The sequence below is a fragment of the Tetrao urogallus genome, assembly GCF_951394365.1.
Source record: "Tetrao urogallus genome assembly, chromosome: 6".
NCBI classification, from domain to species: domain Eukaryota; kingdom Metazoa; phylum Chordata; class Aves; order Galliformes; family Phasianidae; genus Tetrao; species Tetrao urogallus.
The window spans coordinates 39,441,143-39,464,990 of NC_136819.1; the positions used below are offsets into that span (position 1 = coordinate 39,441,143).

Sequence of the window (23,848 nt, forward strand, 5' to 3'; positions counted from 1 at the left end):
GGTGAGCACCTGGTTACCACTGCTCCATGGGACTCTCAGCCCTTCCTGGGAGCTGGCAGCATTCCTATAGCAGGGCTTAGGCTAGCAGGAGCTGCAGCAGGCTCTGCTTTTTCTGCAGGGTATGGCTGTGCCCTTAGGGCTAGCAGCTGGGCAAGCATGAAAAAACAAGCCACAAGGGAGGGGGCTGAGCACCTTTGCATAGGCTCTTGCCTGTGGGAGGTCATGGGAAAGGGGTGCACCTCAGCTGGTGAGAGCAGATAAGTTGTATTTCCTTATTCTTTTTGCTTCCTTCCATTAAAATCTATCAATTATTTACTTTCATCATCTGGACTCGGCTGCCTAATAATAGATAAGTGCTAAAAGCACATAGGGTTTAAGAACCATGCATCCCACTAAGGCTGTCCCCGAATCATCCACACCGGTGGGGCAGTACCTGCTACACTGTTAATACAGATGCAAGCTCTAGAATGATCTGTAGCCACTTAGACTTAACTGCTTGCATAGAACCCACCCCCTCAAGCCAAAGGATGCATTTACTTGGAAATCCAATATGCGCAGGTCAGAAGCACTGCATTCTGTGCACCAAGCTCAGGGATCAGTAGGCACAGCCTGCTGTACTTTGCTCCTAACCTCCCACAGATGAGGTATCCAGGATACAAGCTTGGGGAACACAGGTGAGATTTATTCTTGGGCTTAACCATATTCCTGCAAGGGTCTGTTCAGCTTCACCTGCTGCTCCCTGACATTAACTCCAACTAGCAACAGCCCAGCAATTCCTGGGCTGGGGTACATGGATAAGCCTGGCAGAAAGCATTACCCTAACCAGCAGCATCCTGGCTGCATTAGAAAGAAAGGCACCAACAGGTCAAAGACAGTCCATCCTCTGCACCCAGAGTTCTGTGTCCCATTCTGGACACTTCAATGCAAGAGAAGCATGAATATATTAGAGTCTAGCAAAGGGACTAAGGGGCTGTAGCATCTTCCATACGAGAGGCTGAGAGCTAGGACTGCTCAGCTTGAGAAGGGGAGCACAGGTGAACACTCATCAATGCATGTAGTTGATGGGAGGAAATGAATAAAAGAGACTGAGATGCTCATTAATGGTGACAGAACGAGACACACTGGGCTCAAACTGAAATGTGTGAGATTCTATACAAGCACAAAACTTTTTAATTTATTGTTTTAACAGTGAGGATGGTCAAATACAGGAACAGAATTAATTAGGCTGAGGAGCCAGTATCTCCAAATGTGAGACACTGAAAACCTATCTGGACAATCCCGGTCCACCTGCTTCAGATGACCATACCTGAGCAGGGGAAAGGGACAAGATGATCATGAAATCCCTTCCAACCTAAGCATGCTTATGATTCTGTGGGGAAAACAAAACCAAACAAACCCAAAACCAACAATAACAAAACAGGAAAAAAAAAACTAACAAGAGTGATCACAGAAACTGAGACTGCACAGTGCACAGTGCAGCAGGGATGCTGGAGCCCAAATTTGCCCTCAGACTTGTACATGGCTGTACGGAGCCTTCAGCTCTGTACGAGAACCTTCATGGCAGCAAATGGTCTTGAAACACAGAAATGAGTTAATCTGTACTGACGGCATGGAAAGTATGAAACAAGGTACTGCTGCAAGCAAGGCTTCTTCACAGTGATATTTCAGGATATGAGAAAACAACATGCATACTCACTTTGAGGGAGGTGTGATAAATTGCTAACAGAGCAGCAAAGTGCATAATGTGGAAAGGAAATAAACAGCCTGAGGAGAAAGAGACAGCTTTATTTAAGGAACTGAAGAGAGGTCTGGAAGGATGAAGCCAGCAGTTGCCTGAGGAATTGTGTTTCTGAGAAAGTGCAATTCAATCCTTCCTGGGATCATCAGGTTTGTGCTAAGTGAGTGGTCCCCTTCTTGCTCTCCATCCAATGTAGCACAGCTCTGACCAGCTCCACACATCGTGCCCACTCTTTCCTGATGAAGGGATCTGCAGAGAGCTGCCAAGTGCCAGCATAGGGATACAGGCAGAGGCTGCTGCCCTGGCTCTCTGCAGGAGTTCATAAAACCTCTTTCCTGGTGTGAGCCACAACAAACCAAGAAAGACTTCAAAGTGCAGCTGACCCTTTCCCCCTTCTCACTCTGATGTGGGAAGAACACAGTCCAGTAGGCCTTGTTCTCCACAGCCATGACTGGTGATGCTCAAGCCAGCCTGAATGTTACAGGGACTGGTCGGTCAGCATTGTCTACTGGAGACCCACGAATGACTGACCTGTTCCTCTTGCTAGAAAGAGCCCAGACACCACAATAAGCAAACACAACTTTGCCTGGTCCAGCAACTTCCCTCTGTAAACAAAAGCCATGACTGTCCTACACCAGGTCAAAGAGAATCAGATTCCAAAAAGAATCAACCCTCGTGGATCAGTACCATGGTTTCACTGGCTGCATCAGAGCAGCTGTCTTCAACCTGCTTGAATGCCTCTGTCCCACGAGCACCCAGTGTCACTGACAAACACTGATCATGCAATGATTAGTAACAGAGCTGCTCTGTTGGCGCTGGACCAGCTTTTACAATTTCCTTTTGTACTGGCAAGGCAACGTCCAAGCAGGTTACTTCGCTGGTGCTCAGTTCTTCCACCGGATTTGCTAAAAGAGAGAACAAAGCATGACTAACATCAGGCTGACCACAGTTCCCCTGGGCCAAGTTAGCAAGACACAGACCATGAAAAGGGCAACTGCGGCAAAAACCTGCTACTTTTATCAGCATCACCCTTCATTCTTACTCTGAATGTAACCCCAAACATAACATTAACTTCCCATCAGAGAGAAAAGAATGTAGGTGTCATGCCCTTACTGCACACCTAGCCTATGGCTGTCTTCAAAAAGTTTGTAGAAAAAGCAGGTGCTTCTTACCATGTTACTGAGTAGGCTGTTTATCTTCTCTTCTTCTGCAGAGCCCCGCTCCACCTTGCATTTATATGCCATCAGCTGGATGCGATCCTTTAGATCCCTGTATGTCTAGACAAACAACAAAACCAGCATCTATCTGAGTGATGAGGACACTTCATCAGTTAGATGGTGCCCTGCGGATGAGTAGGTATCAACCCCTCAACCTCCCCTCAAATTCCAATCAATAACTTGGGTCTGCACAGTCCATTTGCACAAGCAGAGAGGCTTGGGCACAGCACATACTCTAGGAGTCGTGCTCCTGGCTCACTTGGCTTTCACTAAGAACAATATGCTGTTCCCAAGCCACAGGAATAAGAAAACTTCACAAGGCGCATGACAGTAGAGTGACATGGGAAAGTTAGGGAGAAAAAGCAGGCTTTTGTCCCCTCTCCTCATACACACAGCAAAGACTTACATCAATCACAACATCATGGCACTTGTATTTGGTGGCAAGGTTCAACCGTGTTTCCACATCCTCTACTAAGCGCACATATTCCTGCAGCACCTGCAAGGGAAAGAAGACAGTTCCCTTTTGCAGGTATTTCCTGCCTCATTCTTTCACACCCATCGCAAAATCTTTCAAAGGCACTGGTTACACAGACTTGGCCCTTTCCATCCTAGGGCAACAACTGGCCAGGACAAGTCTGCTAAGAACCCCAAAAAGGTAAGGCCATCCTCAGAAAGTCCCAAGCCCTGCACTGTCTCATCCCTATGGATCAGTTTAGCATCCTGACAGATGAAACATAAGGAAATTTAATGCAGCAAAAGCAGCTGGAAATACACTGTGGAAAGCGTGCTCTGCAGGCAGGTGACCTGGGAAATCGGTCATGGTCCAAACCTCAATGAAGAGAAGGAGCACACAAGCAGCAGCTCTTTGTTCACCTGGACAGGTGCATTGTTCCTCTGCAAGATCTCTACCACCCGGTGGAAGCCAATAGGTGCCTTCTTCTTGGTGTAGCCCAGCCAGTTCTGAAATGACAGCCAAACCCTGCGTTAATCCTAAAGGTCAATCTTTCCAGCCATTGCCAGAGGAGGCTGAAGTCAAAGAACATGGCTGCCACAGATTGAATCTGAAAGCAAGAACAGTTTTTCCCCAGTGAAGGAAATAACATCTCTCCTCGTGCCAGCCACCATATGTACTACTGGCAGAGCCCTTTATTCAGTGCCTAAGCTAAAGCTGGCTGCAAACCAACTGGTAACAGTGCATGAGAGCAGCCCCCTTCTCCGGCTCAGTAGCTGCAGCCAATTCAGGCCCAGCAGAGCTCAGGGAAAGAGGAACATGTAACACCCTGTACCAGAAATGCTGGGTCCTGCTGAAATAAACAAGTCTGTTCGGTAACCCAGAACAAGCCAGCTATTAGTAGATATCAGTACTTAGAACTGAGTCCCCAGTAAGGCTTTCCCCATCTCACCTTGGTAGTTAAGAGTGCATCCACATCCTCCCAGGCTCGTAGCTTGGCACGGGCAGCCAGGGCAGTCAGCACATACTGCTTATCAGGAATCTGCAAGGCAGAGAGCTGCACTCAGAGCACTAGCACAGCTTAGCAGGACTGTGTGGCACGGAGGAGAATGGTATCTGCCTCTATCTTGTCAAAACTCACAACAGCCAGGCAAGGAGGTGAGATACTGCCTGAGGTCATGGCCACTGAGCCGGAGGTGGGAATTTACAGGTGATGTTGCAGCTAGTTGGCCCCTGTTTTCAGTGTACCTTTCTGAGCTTCTGAAATGGCTTTAGTCAAGAAGAATGCAGTGTTCCCTACATTGCCCCAGCACAGACACCCTCAAGCTCCAAGCCAGTCCCCTTGCTAAACACAGTTTGGCTGCCTACATTTTCAGCTGGTGCTGCCACACCAGCCAGAAGCGCACATACCTTAAATGTCTTCTTCAGATTGCTTGGGCTGCTGAATGTTCCCTACAGAGAGAGCAAACAGTGATTGCAAACTAAGCAGAGGACACCAAGGAAGAGGCTCAGACGCTTTCAATTACTCTGCTTTGCACATGATGAATGTCCCTTGAAGTCTTTAAGCTTTTTGCTCATGAAAGTGACAAAGGAGCAAAGAACTGACAGAAGAGAGCAATTAACCCACCCCATTAGCTCCCTGAAGCTGGTGCACTTTCAGCACTCCAGAGACCAATAGCCTTATATAATTGAGGGCTAATTCTGTCTGCTTGGAAGCTGCAACACAAGCCAGTGATTTCCTTCAGGAGGCAACTCCCTGACATGCCACTCCAGGTTGAATGTCCTGTCTTAAGGAAGAAATCTCCAAACTGGCCCTGGAAGGCCAAGGAGAGAGAAATTCCTCTCAGTCTCTCTTACAGATGAAATCTGACCTCCCTCTCATTCTTTCCTTAACATGCCCAACTTAACCACTCCAAATATTGAGGGCTACAGGGATGAGACATAACCCTTGCCTTCTACGTTATCCTCACCTCAGCCTCTGTGTAGTGGTAAAAGCAGGAATAGAAGAGAGTGGTCACTAGTGGCATGTTGAGAATTGAGGCCTTGCGAGGGTATTTCCGAAATATCTCTGACTGCCCAGCCATTGCCAAGTGTTGATCATTGGCCTGAGGAAACAAAAAGATGTGAACATGAGTCAGGGCAGCTGCCTGATCTAGTTCTGAGTATACACCTGAGTAGAGTGTCATGAAAGGACAGCACCAGCACAGCCTCAACGCGCTCTCAAGTCTGAGGTCTGGTACTTCCCACGTGGGCCTGGATCAGCAGCGTGCTTAGCAGTCAGACTACACTAGCCAGGCTGTTTAGATCCAGCATGGTATGAGCTAGGGACAGATAGGGTTCTCATAGCTAGTCACCTTCTGACCAGCAAATCAAAGGTTTCATACCTCAATGATTATCTGTCTCTCCAGCAGGGTATAATGGTCTTGGATGTGGGAGATATCCTCGGCTGAAAACGGCAGTCTGGCCATACATGCAGGAAGAAAACACTGTCAGCAGCTCTTAATCCAGTATACTTGGGAAGAATCACAGAATGGCTTGGGTTGGAAGGGACCTCAAGGATCATGAATCTCCAACCCCCCTGCCACATGCAGGGCCACCAACCTCCCCATTTAATACTACACCAGGCTGCCCTGGGCCCCATCCAACCTGGCCTTGAACACCTCCAGGGACGGGGGAACCAAAACCTCTCTGGGCAGCTGCTCCAGCACCTCACCACTCTCTCTGTAAAGAACTTCTCCCTGACATCCAACCTAAATCTTGGCTCCCTCAACTTTGAACCATGTCCCCTTGTCCTGCTGTTATCCTTTTGAAGCATTAATTCCCCTCCTGTTTGTAGGCTCCCTTTAGGTACTGAAAGGCTGCAGTGAGGTCACCCAGCAGCATTCTCTTCTCCAGGCTGAACAAGCCCAGCTCCCTCAGCCTGTCTTCATAGGGGAGGTGCTCCAGTCCCCTGATCTTTGTGGCTCTCCTCTGGACCCTCCCCAGCAGCTCCCTGTCTTTCTTGTACTGGGAACTGCAGACCTGGACACAGTACTCCAGATGGGGCCTCACAAGAACAAGGGGAGAATCACCTCCCTGTCCCTGCTGGCCACCCCTACCATGCCCCTACCAATTTCCTTAAGTGCTCAGGCAACCAAGCTTTGCACGCTTCAGAATGTCTCTGAAGCATTTCTGGCCCCAAGTAAGCAGCAAAAGATGCTAGAGTAGTGATCACTAATTCTTCCTCTCTGGTCTACATTATGTCCACAATACTGCACTGCCACTGAGGTAAAACCAGTATCAGTTCTGGGGCTACATAAGTGCGGTGCTAGGACAAAGGTCTAATTGTCCTTATTACCAGCTTTTGTGAAGCATCCACATCTAAGTCCATTCTCCTGCATCTTTTCTTACCCAATGCAGCCCTTCAGAAATTCTCTCTTCTTTTCTACATCCTGGATGTTCAAATGCTCCCGGTACTGTGAGAGCTGGAGAGAGACGGAAAAAAAGCAGCCTGTTCTTATGGATTTGGGACATACAGGACCTCAGGGGGCAAAACAGGAATGCAAAGCTGTCATCTAAACAACCAGATACTACAGCCAGCCTCTTTCTGCCCTTCCCATGCTCTGCACTCCTTTGCCAAGGAGATGGAGCTTCTGCTCCAGGGAATACTCACAGCAACTTCCTCAGTCCTGTCTAGGAACCTGCAAAACAGAACAAGCAAGCATTAACTTGGAGGCAGGTTCCTAGCAGGGTGCTCAGCCTTGCCACATGGCTGGGCAAGCCCTCACCTGAGCAGATCCAGAAGCAGCTTCTGCTCACCCGTTTCTTTGAGGAAATGGATGAGATGACACAAGGCCACCTGCCGCACCTCCAGCTCTCGAAACAAGACCTCTGCAGGAAAAAGGAATACACATATGGGGGTAAAGCAAGTTAACATGACCAAGACTGATGGGGCTAAGTGTAGTGCATGGAACTACAAGTCTTTTGTATGATTCAGAAGTATTAACCCAACTCAAAGCACATGCCTGGAGGCTTGAGCACAAGAGAAAACTGTTCTCTAGGCTGCAAAGAGGATTCATAGTAGAGTGTTACCCCTACAAATTAATTTTAATTTACCCTATCACCATCACTACAGACCAGTGCTCAAAGTTCCTCCTTGGGACTCCTCATATGCATCACCAACCCCCTCCCACATGACACTTACCACAAAAACATTTCATGTTCAGCAAAGCAGTGATACTTCAGCTGCCGACTCTGTGACTTGGACCCAGTAGAAGAACTGGCCCCCTCATCCTTAACAGAAACATGCAATAGAAACCCTGACCCCAGTCACACTTACCTCTCCTTAGTGTCCGTTTCAGGAATATCAGGACCTGTGAGCACAGAGAGGCAGCTCTCAGCTGAACATAAGAGTCTTCACCAGAATTAAGACAGACAACAAACTGTCAAGCTTGGCCAAGACGCAGGGAAGCTTACGCAAAGGGTCTCTGAAGGCACAGCTCTTACAGCACTCAAGTGAATTCTGCTACCCATAAACACAGGAGAAGCAGTGAGTCAGGGCCACAGTTGCCAATTTCTCTGGAGCTTAGCTAAGTGAGATAGAGATTTACGAAGAAAAACCATTCCCTGAAGGAGCCAAGGGCTTAGAAGACCTGGATCAGGGAAGCTTTGACACTGCAACTGCTGCCTGATGCTTTGGAAACCAGAAAAAACAGAGAGGCCCCTCAAATCTTCTGTGCTGCAGTAAGCAGATTAAACCTTGGCCTTCAAGAAATTGCTACAAAGAACAATTTCTGGCTGACTCAGTTGTTAGTGGTCAACATACATTCTGCAGACTGGCAGGAAAGCCAGCAGCAATACAGAACTTCTCAGCCATAGGCTTTGACAATTTTCAGTAACTTCTTGTTTTGAACTAAAGAACAACCCCAACCTAGCAAGATTAGGTTGCCAAGTATTGTATTCACACAAACACCCTCTGTGTGGTCATCCAGGAAGTTTCAGCCCTATATGGACCCAAGAGGACTCACAGCTGTGATGACATTTCCATCATGTCCCGCCACAGCTTCATCCAAGAGCACCAGCTTGTCCTGCAGGGAGCGAAACCTCTCTAGAGAACAGACCTGAAGATAAAAAGAGATTGAAGTAGCTATACAGGACACCAGCAAGTCTCCAGGCTGAACTAAGTCCAAAGGTGTTACCTATTCTTCCCACATGAGCCCTTCAGCAACACAGATAACTGCTCCACCAACCACCAGAGAACTATTCATTTTGCTGAAACCATGTGCTGTGTGATCCCCGACAATCTGTCAGCTGGGAGCATACAGTTAGCTCTTATTACTGCCTGGATTAGAACAGCAGATGCTGCGCATTCAGTACAAGCACACTTGCAACAGCACAATTGAAACAAGCAAAACTTCTCTGCATGCTATAAGCCACCACCTCTGTCAGGAGGAGGAAACTCTGAAGGAACCTTTCCATTGAAGAAAACAGAAAAATACAGCTGCACAACTCTTCCTTCTTATTCTGTAACTGTGACCTCTGTCAGCCTTTCGTCCATCTGTCCCCTTTGAGGAGACATATGCAAAACAAAACCACATTAAGAACAGGTAACTTCAAAAGCACTTTAAAGACAATCCCTGCACACAGTTCCTGTGGACTCACTGCAAACTGAGGCAGTCGAGACCAACATTCCAGCTCTAGTGTAACCAATATTGCTCCTATTTTCTTTATTTCTAATCCTATTTTCATTATCTCTAATCTTTTCCAAAAACCCAGCCCCAGGGAATGGAAAGGGTAGAGGAAGGCATAGAAGTACAGACACTTTCTGTCAGAGACTACTGAAGGGATGATTCAAGTAACAACCCAACAAAACCCTGCAGGTCTCCTGAAGTGATCTCTGCATTGCCACTTGGCAAAGCAACAGACAGGCACAGCACACCATTCTGGACAGATGCTGTAAGCAACATGGATTCCCTTCCTGCTCCTGGAACAGCCAGATGCACAGGGGAGTGTAAAGCAGTCTGGGAGCAGTTATTCTCCCTAGCAAGCAGATGAAGGAGGAATGCCCTTACCTTGCCCCTCTGCATTCGCCGGACTGTATCTCTGGGGCTCCAGTCATTGCTGTAATCCTGCCATAAGAGAAACAAAGAGCTCAGGAGGCCACTTTAGACAAGCATTCCCAAGTCAGTTTCCTTTTGTGCTGTATTAGTGATGGCCCCGGTGTAGACTAACTTCTCAGTCATTCGGATGCTCCAGGATGGTTAGCAGTACACATCCTTTCTGGTGTAGGTACTGGGCATTCAGGGTCCATATGCTGACTAGGGAGAAAGACAGAGGCTCAGAAGTTAACAGAAAATCTTTCTATTGCTTTGGTAAAAGGGCCATCATCACATTCTTTACAAGAAGTGCATTTCAGAAGATTGTCTTGCCTGCAAATAAAAGCTCCAGTGTTACTTACAGAAGGACAAACAAAATACATGCAAAACTAAGAAATCCAGAACTGAGGCTAAAGGAATCACTTCCTTACTACAATTCAGACTTCTGGAGGGCCTTCCACAGCAGACTGGAAAACCCAACAGCTTTGGGCAAGTGCCTGGAGATTCCCACAGGTCTAGTTAAGTGCAGTTACACTATCTTCAGGTAACATGCTACAGGTTCTGCAGTGCCCCAAACTCCTCCCCTTGAGCTTACAGACACTACAATCTGGAAGCATCATATAAAAGGTGGTATGAGCCCCTTCTCAGAACTCAAAATTCTAAGAATACATTTACAATTTTGTGAGCCAGTGACTGTAATGCCGTCCTCTGCCTCAAAAGAGACAGAGAAAGGAAGCAACCAGAACAAACAACGAATTTGAATTAATCAAAAGCTTACTGAAAAACCAGATAGACAGTCTGTTATGTAGACGCAGTCCCTTCCCATATTAGGGGACCACTGCACATGAGTCTGAGAAGTTCCGAGCATAAAGGGCTCAGAACAGCTATTGGAAACACCCATAGAGTACTTTTATGTTCCACTACTGAAATTCTATCCTGCTTGGGGTCTGTGTTAATATGTGTGGCCAGCTGTGCTACTAGCATGCTTATCTGTATCTGTTGGGAACTTGTACTCAGCTTTGTTACTGATTGAACCTGGGGACATGGAATTACAATTTCACATCTACTAGGCTGGGACAGGAGGAATTCACCCTGTCCCCAAATCCCTTAGATTCTGCAACACCTAACACTGCCTCTCTGGGAGAAGAACATTCCTAACAACTGGTACCTCACCTCTCTGCCCCTTGATCAAGGTGGGGCATTACAGTGATTCATAACCTTTAGGTTTCATTTAAAAAGCCTAAGTGATGCCAATTCATCAGATCCAGAATTAAAGAGGTAATCGTTTCACAGAGACTGCTGGGCAAGAAGGAATAACTAATATCCCCCAACAAAATTCCTTGTTTCTGGAAAGAAACAGAAAACACCTAAGTTACTATGAGGTTGACTCCACATTTCACAGCTCCCTTTTCTAATCCCTCCATTGTCTTCTGCCATCTGAAACAGTAGTCAATCACTTTTTATGGAACCTTTAGAGCACTGTCACTTGAACTGCTCACCTTGTACTCAGCTTTTGGTCTGCGCAGTTCTGGGGCATAGTTTTTAACTCCTGTGTCTGTGAAGGCTGAAAAAAAAAAAAAAAAAAAAAAAAAAACAGGACAAAACTGAGTAACACACCACAATCCTGATTCACACCCACTTCCAAAACTGCCTTTTGTGGTAGAAGATGCAAAGTCAAGCATCAAATGGCAGTATAAAGTTGCTCTAAACCCAAAGGCCGTCAGTATATAATCAGATTCCTTCAGACCATCACGCCAACACTTCCTCTGGTTTGCTGAACAACTTTCAGACAACTGATTTCTGCAGTGCTATGAAAATGACACTGCTCTTTGTTGGAGAAACTTCGGTTTACGTAAACCTCCCAAAGAGAGACAGGGATTCAAAACTTACCGTCTGAAAGGGACGGCAAACTTGGAAGTCTGTTTCGTCCTGCAATCAAAACAAATGTCATGAAAGACTCTTCACTGGCACATCTCTTGCAAAGGGAACACAAGTTCAGGCTGCAACCTGGTGAGCTGTCACTATGCCAGTGTAGCACAAGCCATTCTCATGAAGTGATTCATGCTGCTGGCATAGCTGGGGCTCACCTGCTTTGTAGTCTAAATCTTTGAAATAGTCTGTGGCATCACAAACTGCGTCTTAGCCCCATCTGTCTCCTCTTTGCCACAGCTAGGAGAGGTGAGAGAGCCTTAATTTGCTCATCTACCTGCAAAGCAGAGGCTCCAGCATGCACTACTGCTTAGGCCACCGCAACACCGGCACTTTAGTTCACTAGGGCTGCAATTTTGATGCCTTTAGTTTTTCACAGTATTATCAAATACGTTAGTAGAAAAACACCAGAAAGTGACAAAGTAAAAGCTGGCTTGCTGTCCTGTGAGATAACAGAGCTGAACTCTTGCAAGCTGCTTAATTCCCCTCAGTGACCTGCTGCACAATCCCCAACCAGCAGCTATGCTACCACTGCTGCTACCAGGTGCCTTTTGAACCAACCAACAGCAGCCAGCTGAGCTCCAAGTAAAGGATAATCAAGCCATCTTCTCTACACTGCTGAGGGTCAAATGAGGCCTACAAGGATCAAGCAAGTCCTTTTGTAGGCTGTTCTTGTCCATTATGAAAACAGACTGCAGTAATCAGGCAAGCTCTACCTTCCTATTCTTGTTAAGCTTGGTTCCACAGAAGCCAAAATCTTCAAATCCACGTCCCTTAATGAAAGAGCTGGGTACCTCTGCACAAGACAGGCACAGTCACCAATTTCTGACCAATGACAGATAACACTACCATAGAGAAAAATAATTAGAGCTTCCTTGTTTTGTAACACACTGAAATGATTTACGTAAGGTAACATAATTTCTCTTTGATACTCCTGAGGGAAAACCCATATGTGGCACCTTACCTTTAAACAAGCTGCTCAGGGAATAGGAGGAAACCTGCTTAGGAAGAGCAGCATAGGAGGAAGAGCCCTTCTGTAGACCAGTGTCTCGGCCCTCCAGGGAGCTGCTGCTGGAGGCTGTCTCTTTGATTGACCAGGAGATGCCTATGCACAGACAGAGGTAATTTAGAACAGAGAATGAGAAAACCACTCTGTAAATACAGATCTTGGGGCAGGGCATGAATATTACCAAGCGTATCCTGCTCAGTTCTGCACTAGCACATCACCAAAGCTAGACTCCCAGCAAAGAATTTCAATCCCATGTCATATTACTTACTAAAGAGTTGCCTATTGCCCTACAGCCAGAAATGGTTGCATTCAGCAGTGTTGTGCAGCTTATTATGGCTTATATTGGAGAGGGAGGGAAAAAACAAAAAAAAAAGCATATCCCACCAAACATTTGTGTGTAATTGTACAGGGGTAAAGCACAATACAAAGGAACAAAGCAAGACAAAGAATCCCTGTCTTATCTTGAATTACAGAAGCATTACAGCACACCTTCCTGGGCACTAGAAAGCTAAGATAAAGTTCCTCCCTACACAGACAAAACAGCTGTCAATGCACACTTGCTGCTGACAGTGCATTTGTCTTCTTTCTGCTTGCAACACAGCTGTCACCTCTTTTTGCACAGCTACAGAACAATCAACTTTGGGGATGTGGTGGTGCAACTAAACAGATGATAGGTAAAGACTTCAGGTGGGAAAAGGGAAAAGGTCAGAACTGGTGGGAAGAGTTGCAACACAGGACAAGAATAGGTTCCTTGAAGGCACTGTGGGTGACCCACATTTTAAGATCTCACTATCTGAGAGTGGCTCACTGGCTGCCATTATCTGCAGGTCATGAACTCCCAAAACCAGCAAAGTGCATCAGGTGTGGCTTGTGAACTCACATCCGTCACCCCTAGAAATACACTTACAGTGCTCTTTCAGACTTTAACCACAGGAGACAGATTACCAACACCCACTGAACCATGAAATGTCTTCTTAAAGCACTGCAGGGACAAAGCAGGGTGAATCTTAAATGGTGACAGACAGTGGTGTGAAAGAACTCTGCAGGTCAGCGGAGCCTGGTGCACGTGAGGCCATAACATCCAAAATATTTGTTCTAAGCTCTAAGATATACATGGGGGAACCAAAATGAACTCCATCCACTTGTCCCCACTCTGTTTATACTATTTGGGCCTCGGCAGACCCACCCCCTGGGGACACCAGGAGCACACAGCTCAGCCTCGGGGGCTGACAGGGAGAGGTGACGTGGGACAGCTTCAGTACGTGATGGGAGAGGCCGGCTGGCCAGACCCAGGGCCAGCCCGCGGCACCCCGCACTTACTTCCCACGGGCTCCCCGCTCCAGCTGACCTTCTCCAGATCGTCATCGTCATCATCAACGATGTCCCGAAGGCTGTTCACCGCCCGCTTAGATTCCTTCAGCTGCGGGAAGAAGACAGTTTGCTCACACACCAACGTGGGGACGCAGCCCCACAGCGCGGAGGGGGGCGGGGCGGGGCGGGGGCTCGGCTCCCACCTGGGACAGCTCGTCATCCTCATCGTCGAAGGTGAAGGCCCGGAACTTGGAGCTGTGCCAGTACTCCTCCTCGTCCGCCCGCGCCCTGCTCATCTGCAACGGCGCCACGCGGCCTCAGCGCCGCTCCCGTCCCGTCCCGTCCCGTCCCGTCCCGCCGAGCGCAGCCCCCCGCCGCCGCCACTCACCTCCCCGCGCTCCCCTCCCACCCCAGGCAGCGGCACAGCAACGGCACGGCACCGGAGGAAGGGCGGCCGCCGCGCAGGGCACGCCGGGACGGGCAGTCTGCACGCCGCCTTCCGCCCGTTCCCGCGCCGCAGTGGGACTGCAAGTCCCGGCGTGCACTGCGCGGCTCCGGGCGCTGGGCTGCGACTCCCGGCTCTCAACGCGTGGCGGCGCGGGGTCGGGGCCTTTGTTGGCGGCCGCCCCGTGACGGCGGTGCTCGGTGCGACCGCGGGGGCGGCTTCGGGAGCCGCGGGTCCGGGCCGGAGCGCCCGGCGGAACGGAGAAACTTGGGCGGGGGGGCGGGGGAAGCGCCGGAAGGGACCGTGCCGGTGCCGGAAGCCGGGAGGTGGCGCGGGGCCGGCGGTTCTAGCAGTTTCCACGGGCGGTCGGAGCGGCGGCGGCGGTCCCGATGGCCAAGTGGGGGGAGGGCGACCCGCGCTGGATCGTGGAGCAGCGGGCGGACGCCACCAACGTCAACAACTGGCACTGGTGAGCGGCCGCGCCGGGACGGCCGCGGGGCTGTGGAGGGCCGGGGGGGCGGTCGGGGCCCGGCACGGGGCGTCACGGCGGCCGCTGTTCTCTTAGGACGGAGCGGGACGCGTCCAACTGGTCCACGGAGCGGCTGAAGGCCCTCCTCCTGCCCGTCAGGGTGGAGGGCGAGGAGGGGGCCTGCGAGGTGACCGAAGTGAGCAAGCTGGACGGGGAGGCCTCCATCAACAACCGCAAGGGAAAGCTCATCTTCTTCTACGAGTGGGCCATCAAGCTGGCCTGGACGGGTGAGTGGCGGCGGCTGCCGTTATTTCGAGGCCGTTAGTTCGAGTGTGAGATGACGGATGCTTCCGAAGTGCTGCGCTGTGATGCCGTACGAGGCTGTGTGTAGAATGGGTGGAGTAGGAAGTGTTAATCTGAAGAAAACCATTATCGTTGCAGGCACCTCGACCACAGGAGTGAAATACAAAGGTTACGTGGAGATTCCTAATCTCTCAGATGAGAATGACGTTGATGAAGTGGAGGTAAGCCCAGCAGCGGGCCGGTACTGCTGGGTGCCCCTCTGGTTTTGGGGGAATCCAGAGAAAACGAGTATCTCTTTTCCATAGAAACTCTGAACATCAAAGATACAACATAACTTCAGCAGTCTCTGTCTGATGAATTTCAGTCTTCTAGTTGTACGGGATCCATAGGATATGAAAGTTCTTAGGTAGATGTGCATGTGAACGTAGGCTGACGTAGGTGAAGTGAAAGACTTCAAAGCTGTGCTGCTGCATGTGAAGGCATGGCTAAAGTCTCTCTGTGATGTTGTATCAAGCACTAAAAGAATTGTGTGGGCATCAGTTTGTTAACTAGCACCTATCCTTCCTGTTTAGATCCTTGTCAGCCTTGCTAAAGATGAGCCTGACACTAACTTGAAGACCCTGATGAAGCAAGAAGGTGCAAAAAAAATCAGAGATGCAATAAAAACTTACATTAGCACTCTCAAAACAGGTATGTCAGAAGAAGAGGTGTTGTAAGACCTGTGCGGGTTAGTGTTGAATGTGAAGAGAGGGGGGAGTACGGGTTCCTCACCCTGTCTACTCAGGAAGTTGTCTGTGCAACAACAGTTTTCTTTCTGTCTCTTAGAAGTAGTTAGCAGTTGGCAAGTACTGCTGCTATCTCTGGGCACTGTAGCACAATCCAGAAATGCTGTCTTCAGTGGTAATCCAACAACAGTGTGTCATGGCTTTCCTGTGTGTACTGAAGCTCAATGATAGAGGAAAACAAAGTCAGGAAGATGTGTTTGTTACCCTACCAGTGTAGAATATCACCTACTACATGTGGTAGAATCTGGCCTTCATCTTGCTCTCTCCCTTCAAGATGGCCTTTTCTCTTTTGCTACACTGCTAAAGACAGCTAATGCTATTTGGGTGCGAGAGCAACTGACAACCTGAAAATGCTCTGTAGATTTTGCTGTTGTCAGTGAGTGAGCTGTCTCAGCATCTGGAAAAACTTTTTTTAGAATATAAGCTGATTCCAGAAGTATGCTTTGGTTGAGTTCAGCTGTGCACTCTAGTATGGGGTGGAAATGTTAAGAGTTCCTGTGATATCTGTTTTACTGTATTATGCCACAGGCATTTGTCATTCAAGTTCTGTTCAAACCACTGCTGGTTGCTGTTCTTGGCTCACGTTTCAGTATCCTTGGGTGTTAAGTTCGTGTGCAAGTTGGAAGTGAGGTCACATAGAAGAAGATGAGAATGCAGTTCAAAAAGATTCATATGATCTTGTGGGCTGGAATAAAGAATAGTTGGTGGGAAATATAACTGCAGCGTGCAAGATTATACAATTTCTAATAACGTTCTGATATATGATGGAATTTTGCCAATGTGAACAAATGAAGAGGAAGGAGTGAGCCAACTGTTCTATAATTGGTAAAGGCAGAAGTGATAGAGCTATATGAAAAGCAAACATGATGACAAAAGAGGCTTGCAACTTCTAGTGGAGCTGCGCAAGTACTGCTGGGCAGGGCACTGGTAGGACCTCCCCTGGATCCAAGGGTATGTTACCTTGTTGCATAAGACCATAAATTGAAGATGGAGTTGGAAGTAACTTGATTCTGTGCTACAGTGATCTGAGAAAGGGACAGACAGTCTGGTCTGTAAAGGAATGGAAAAGTATGATTGATTTAGATCAAGATAGAAGTATTTGAAATCTGGTTGCTATTTGTATTGAAGACTGAGAGAGAAAAAAATGTGAGTGCAAGGCAAACCATGATGCGAAAGTAACAAGTGTAAGATGGTGTATGTTTGGGCTAGATATAGGAAGGAAGCTCCTAACTGTTACTGTGGACAGGTTTTGTTATACCCTTTGGTAGGGAGTAGTGGGTGCCATGTGAGACCTGTTTCCTTCTTATTTATTTTTACTTCTTTTAACTGGTTTCAAGATGTGGTGCTAGTAAAAGCAGGGCAGAAACCAGGAAGGCCTTTTCAGCTGTGTGTTTCAGAGAACAGATAAAAGGCTTGCTTGATCTTTTATTAGTTTCATGAGCACATTTCTGTCTTTCCAGAATTCACCCAGGGCATGATATTGCCTACAGTGAATGGTGAACATATGGAAGCAGCACCTCAAGTGGCACCTAAAGCAAAAGACAGCAAGGTAAATAAAACTGCAAGTGTGCATTTGGAACTCTGACAGCGTGCACGGTGTATTGGATACCGGGGCTTACAAGAGCAGCTTCTGCTCATGGGATGTGTACTTACTAACTAGCAGTCTATAGTGCAGGCCTTTTGCTATTTGTGGCACATGATATTTCTTATTCAAGCAGATTAATGAATCTGCCTTTTGTACTCAAAGTATTGCATCTTTTCCCAAGGCCTTTGTTTTTTCCTGGGATACATGACTGCTTGTTGAGGTTTTGGAGAAAAAAAATGCGGGTGTGTTCCAGTTTTGTTTGTTGTTTTGCTAGACGACTGCTAGCAGCAGTACTGCCACAGCACAGTCCAAGTCCATAGGAGTCAAGATCCCTACGTGTAAGATCAGCTTGAAGGACACGTTCTTAACATCTCCTGAGGAGCTCTACCGAGTGTTCGTTACTCAAGAGGTAACTCCAGGCTTGTTCTGAGAACTGCTCTTTGCTGCACATAGGAGGTTGTTCTTAAGAAGCTTTTTAAGGCGTTTTGTTGGACACTCATAAACCATGAGAATGGAATAAGAAAGCTGGTCTGCAGAACAGTTGCTTAAAGCTCGTGTGTGCATTTCTTCACACAGTTGACAAGAGTGGATTAATGCCATCCAGAAGCCAGTTCCAGACAGCTGTCAGCACCTATCTGTAGGTGTATCCCTTACTGCATGTGATCAGATCTCTTGGGATTTACATTTGCGTGCTTTTGGATTATTTTTTTGTTTGTTTGCTTTTTACTTTTAAGTTTAGGTATTATCAAACCCTAATTATGGAACAGATTCCTCTCCTTTACATACTGTTATGTAAAATACATAGTAGCTTTGTATCGTTATTCAGAATCTTAGTTTTCAGTTCCCCTGCTTTTAAGAATAAAGTAAAGGTTTGTCTAAGGAACTCAACAAAGTTAATCAAATTGTAATTCAGAGAACAAGTGCATAGAACTTTCAGTGAAAGCTAGGGGTTCTTTTCCCCTGGTAAGTAAAATGCTGCTTTATCACCTGTAGCCTTGCTTTTCTGGCCAGGGCAATGTTTTTGTCTTTCCTTGGTGAAGAACTTATTCTTGCCTCCTCTTCCAGAAGTTTTGTAGCTAGATGGGAGGTATTAGGCAATAATTTTGCAAGCAGATAATGTCAAGTAACCCACGTCCCTTCCTGAATTCTTTTCAGATGGTCCAAGCTTTCACCCACGCACACGCAGCCCTGGAGGCTGATAAAGGAGGCAAGTTTCAGTTGCTGGATGGCAGTGTCACAGGAGAGTTTGTTGACCTAGTAAGTACTCATTAATGCAGCTGCGTCTTGCTTTGGGGCAGCTTTTGTTTTTGAAAAAGCAATTTTTCAATAGCCCTTCAATTTGTGAATCACAAATCCCTAACTGTTACCCGGTAGTTAATTGCTGTGCCTACTGAAGGGCTTCTTATAGCATGGGTCTGTGTACAGGACTTGGGTCTGGGGAAAAAAGCTGTTATCTAGTCCTGCATCTCTCCTGTGTTTGTGCAATTTTAATTATTTGTTGAGGGTGGGAAAGGTGTTAATTGTAGTAAGTGACCCTTTTCATCTTTACCCCTCCTACCATTTTATTCTTCTGGAGCTAAGTTCCTTATCTGCTTCAGCCTGGCCTACCTTCCTGGAAGATGAGTGGAAAGAAAAGGCCACTTAAAATAAGGCTGTGGTGTTTTCAGGGGACTCTTAAAGACTTCACATCAAGCACAGTTATAGTTGTTTTAAATTAGACTGCAGAATTTGGGGGGGGAGAAGGGGGGGAAATTATTCTCAGTCTCTCTTTGTTTTTAAGGTCCCTGAGAAGCAACTTGTTATGAAATGGAGATTTAAGTCTTGGCCAGCTGGTAAGTTGTCCAAATTGGTTTATGGTATTACAGCTCTAGCTTGTGTTTGAAGAATTCCAGCCTTGCTTGCCACACTTCACTCTGGGGAATCACCAGGGTGTCTTAGCCAAGCTCATGTCCTACACAGTCAAGTCACAGTCATGAGCTACCCCAAGGCAGCAGCTAGGGATTAGGAATGATGAAGTAGCAGTTTCAGCTTGGTTGGCTGTGGCTGCTTTCAACCCCATGAAAACAGAACTGTCTCCAACCTGTCTTTGTAAGGAGGGCCTGCAGCAATCATAAATAGATCCTTCTTGGAAGGATCCTGAGAAGTCTTTTTAAGTGGTGCTCTGTGAGAGAAGGAGCTCCTCAGGATATTCCGTATTGTACTGCACTTGCTGACAGGTTTGTTTTGTTTCCTCTAGGGCACTTTGCAACAATTACCTTGAATTTCACTGACAAAGGTGGTGAGACAGAGGTGTGCTTGGAAGGCAAGGGAATTCCTGCCAGTGAGGAGGAGAGAACAAAGCAAGGCTGGCAGCGCTACTACTTTGAGGGCATTAAACAGACATTTGGCTACGGTGCCCGCTTGTTTTAATAATGGTTGTTGGAAAGATGCTGCCTGAAGACTCTGCCACGTGGACTGATACATTTCTCACCTCTCCCTTTCTAATCTTGGCCCTGCTGCTGGGTAGAGTGGGATGATAGGTGATGAGGAAAGCCATTGAGCAGCACCACTTTCAGTCCCTCACTGCTTCATGCATGTCTCGTGCTGCAGGGGATTCTCTTACATGTACATACTTCTATTGCTAAATAAACCTAACTTAAAAAAAACACCGTGTACTTCTGTCCTCAGATGGGCTTAAGTTCAAAGGTTTAGTGGCCAGACTGAGGGAGGGATCCGTCTGGAAATACAATGATCAATGAGGATTGTTGATCCCAATGTGATTTACTTCTCATTTCTGGATGCACAGAGGGCATGAGCTTGGTGCAGTTTTTAGTTTGAGCAGCTGCTTGTTTTCTTTCTGCTTTTGATCTGCTAATAAATGTTTCAAACCCTTGCCATTTTTGAAGGGATCTAAGATCCTGTTAAAGCCATGCCTCTCCTCCCTTGCATATCCCTCTCTTTACATAATCCTTTCATGTACTTACACCAGCTTCTACTATGGGAATGCCAATCATTTAGTCACCCAGTGTCCAAGAAAATCAGCAGACCACTGCTGGGGAAACTCCCACCTAAAAGATGGTTCCAGCAAGGGTCAGCTACTTCCAAGAGCTGCAGGCCAAAACAAACTTAGTGTCTCAGTGGGGGTGGATTTATTCCCCTAAAATAAACAAGGTGCAATTCTTTTGGCTGACCCCACTTCAGCTGTTGCTTCTGTGGGGGAGGAAGAGAAAACTGCTGGCTTGTTCTCTTCTGCTGGTAGTGTCTTCTGAAGTGCATAACCAGGTCTTGAGAAAAGGGAGATGAGTTCTGCTTGGAAGTGTCAATGTAAAATCAGTAGGGTGACTTTTTCTTGCATTATCCTGAAGTGATTATTTATGGTATAGTGCTTAGAAATATCAAGGGTGTGGTAGGAATTTTATATGACTGAAAAGGAAATTGTAGGAAGGACCAATCACTTGTACATAGGGTAAGACTTCCCTGCATCCATGTTCCCTCACTGTACCCTTCAAGGCCATCTGGCTGAGAAAGGTGCTGGAAGTATTTTCCTGGGATTCATGTGCATGGGTGAGCTACTGTAAGTGTCTTGCAGGATGCAGGAGGCTGACATTGTAACTGATGTTACTGCACAGCATGTGTTTGTTTTTAGACAATCCTGGGCTGAAACATGGGAAATGTGAAACCTCTGTGAACATACTAGCCCAGATAAGATGAGAGCTTTGATAAGAGAAGAGCCAAATTTTTTGAAAATGGAAGATAAGCTCATTCTGAGTTAACTTGAACCAACCCAATACCTGAACTGCGCTGTACTGGCAATGCTTGGCCCGCTGACCACGCTGTGGCAGCAGTGCTGCTGTCTGTGTAGCCTCACTGGCACAGCTGAGCAAGGGCCGCAGAAGACAGGCTGAGCTAATCACCTGCTGCTGGAAAACTAGGAAGTGGAACAGGAAGGCAGCTGAAGTGGAATTTTAATTGCCTTCCTTTCATCACAAACTTTGGGCATCCTGCTGCTACTCTTAATAGGACACGCTTTGGCCTCAGCCAGCAGCCTGTGAGCAAGAGGCTCTCAGGCTCTGGGTTTCGCTCAAAGGCTGCCTGAGGGCTTGTCATCCAGCAGAACTGACAGCCGTAAGTTATGCCAGTGCTGCCCCAGCTGGCTCCATGCCCCTTGTGCTGGCAACCCCCACAGGACAGGTAGCCAGGCTGGGGCTGCTCTTCCCAACATAGTGCATGAAATTCATCCACTCCTGAAGGAAAGTTGGTGCTAAAACGCCAGGCTCGGAGCTAGCATTTAGGCCAAGAGACAAAAGGTATCAGGATATACTTACTGTGAGGGGCATAGTAGTGGCAATGCCTTACAGTACTGCTGTGGAGCCTCACTTTACTTCATGCTGGTCAAAGTCTGCCTGTTCTCAGCAAAGCATCCACCTGTCCACCTAAAGGTGACATCTGGTGCAGCCATACAGATGCTAATGAGGTGCCCCAGACCTTTGCTTTGCTTGGAAGCATTAGGAGATCTGGACACAGTTTGCAGACCCTCAGCTATTTGGGGAGGGAGAGGTATGTAAGATGAGAAAGAAAAGCAACTTCATATTCCTGTGCCAAGACGGTCTTCAAGAATCTCAAATGACACAAGCTAAGAGGGAAAGGCTTGTGAATGAAAAAAAAAATCCAACAACAAAAAACAATAGTGAAACAACCAGAAAACGTAACTAAGCAGTGAATTTTTCACAGCAATGAGACATCAGAGATAGATGTTAAAGTTTAGAGTTTAAAATATTCTTGACTAAATTGAAAAGCAATTCAGGAGAAAACACATGTGCATTTGACCTTATTGAATTGCAAAGCTTTGCACTGGGGCAGGAACAACCACTAACACGCATACACGGGGAAATGACAGGCTTGGAACACATTTGTGAAAGACATTTAAGGTAGGTGGGTTATGGTGAATTCTCAAATGAAAATAAATTTAAATAATGACAAAAGAGGAAAAAAAAAGCTGCCCAAGCAGGTCTGTGGGCTCTGTGAAGAAATCTTTCCATAGAGCATTAAGATAGCTCCAGCTCCACAGCTTTGTTCTGAGCCTGCACATATCAAGACAGACGTGGCTTACATGGAGAAAGTCCAGCGGTGGGCAACAAGAATGAGTGCAGCTTCTGAGGAAAACCTGACAGACAGCATTTGTTTAGTCTGGAGATGAGAAGATAGAGGAGCGAGGCAAGGGAAGAGGGATTGCAGTGATAAAAGTCTGCAAATATGTGAGAGGTAGGAGCAAATAAGGAAATAATATGCTCTCTGTGACCACTGCAGATAAGATGCACCAGGCTTAAAAGCTAAAGGATTTAGGTTGGCTGCTAGGAAAATGTGAGAACAGTAAATCTGAGGAATACAGCGACCTCTCCATCTCTGGAGAGTTTTAAGAGAGAGGGCCCATTGGTTACAGATGATTTACCCACATCCCCATGGCAGAGCTATGTGATTTTAGGAGGTCCCATAAAAATCCATTATCTGTGATCCACCACTCCAGGTGCAAAGGCCTTTCTCCTGCCACATCAGAGGCCCTACGGTGGTCCCACAAATGCTGCTCAGCTCCCAGAGCCAGTGCCTGCAGGACAGCCCAGCAGGGTCTGCTGGAGTAGGGTGTGCTGCTGGGGATCAGACCACCTGGGGGACCTTGTGTGGGGCCTGGCAAGGCAGGGCTGTGGTCCATACTGCGAGGCCCCATGCTGGGTTAGGAGAATAGCTGACATACCTTCAACAAAGCAGGGGCCAGGCCCTGCCAGCTGGGCTCATCTCCGGCATTTCTGAGGGGCAGCTGGATGCTGCCTGGCAGGGGAAGGAGGGCAAGAAATTCCTTTCCCGATTGTGAACATGGGGGCCCATCCACTGTGGCATGATGTGTTGCTACAGCGACGTCCCATTGCAGGCTAGAATGCTTGATTTCTGCCTGGAAGGGTGTTCTTTCCATCTCCAAAGGCTCAGGTTTAAGTCAAGGCCCAAGGACTATCATCACAACCAACTTTGCTGTGTTCCAGGCAAAGGCCAGACCTTGTGCCCCAGACTGCTCCACTCCACTGCACATTGGATGTCAGGGAAGTGGTGTGGCTGAGCCACACACAAAGCTGCCAAAATGGGTTGGGACAACTCACCAGGCTGAGAAGTGGTGTGTGTAGAGCAGCAGGCAAAAATACAACTTGAAACTGCTGCAGACTGTGGTCTCAGACAGCATCTCCAGTTCTGGTACTCCCTTTCCTCTCCTGCAGAGCTAGGGCAGTAATTCATCCTGTTTCACCTCCGAGTATTCCTGTAAGATTTCTGTAAGAGAGTTTTGGAGCAAGGCCCAGTAACACAGGGACCTCACCTGATGAATAAATGCATGTTGTATGAGCAGTAACTTCTGATTCCAGGAGCAGAGTGACTTTTTGCTGTTTTCCTGAGAGCCAAGCTCACCCTGCTACCCCAAGTCAGGCTGCAGGCAATGGTGGTTTTGATGCAAAGGAGACCAAGGGGAGCTTGGTGTGTTGGAGCATCCTTTGCCTGGTGGAACAGCCTGCAG

General features: G+C 47.5%; 2 protein-coding genes across 2 annotated transcripts; one reads left to right on the top strand and one right to left on the bottom strand.

Annotated features, from left to right (window-relative positions):
* Positions 1–2,622: 2,622 nt before the first annotated feature.
* On the bottom strand, positions 2,623–14,025 carry VIPAS39 (VPS33B interacting protein, apical-basolateral polarity regulator, spe-39 homolog; the record flags this gene model as incomplete). Its single annotated transcript, XM_079537010.1, has 19 exons — positions 2,623–2,643; positions 2,911–3,015; positions 3,362–3,451; positions 3,829–3,915; positions 4,359–4,448; positions 4,817–4,858; positions 5,377–5,511; positions 5,791–5,866; positions 6,797–6,870; positions 7,059–7,086; positions 7,174–7,276; positions 7,725–7,758; positions 8,413–8,505; positions 9,457–9,513; positions 10,980–11,044; positions 11,371–11,409; positions 12,374–12,514; positions 13,739–13,838; positions 13,933–14,025. The coding sequence occupies 19 exons, from the start codon at positions 14,023–14,025 to the stop codon at positions 2,623–2,625; spliced, it is 1,473 nt and encodes a 490-aa protein (XP_079393136.1).
* A 538-nt stretch (positions 14,026–14,563) lies between these two features.
* On the top strand, positions 14,564–19,725 carry AHSA1 (activator of HSP90 ATPase activity 1; the record flags this gene model as incomplete). The annotated part of the gene is made up of 9 exons (XM_079537850.1): positions 14,564–14,643; positions 14,740–14,930; positions 15,085–15,167; positions 15,519–15,636; positions 17,192–17,280; positions 17,591–17,725; positions 18,472–18,573; positions 19,097–19,148; positions 19,553–19,725. 9 exons carry the CDS (start codon positions 14,564–14,566, stop codon positions 19,723–19,725), a joined length of 1,023 nt encoding a protein of 340 aa, XP_079393976.1.
* Between the last annotated feature and the right edge of the window lie 4,123 nt (positions 19,726–23,848).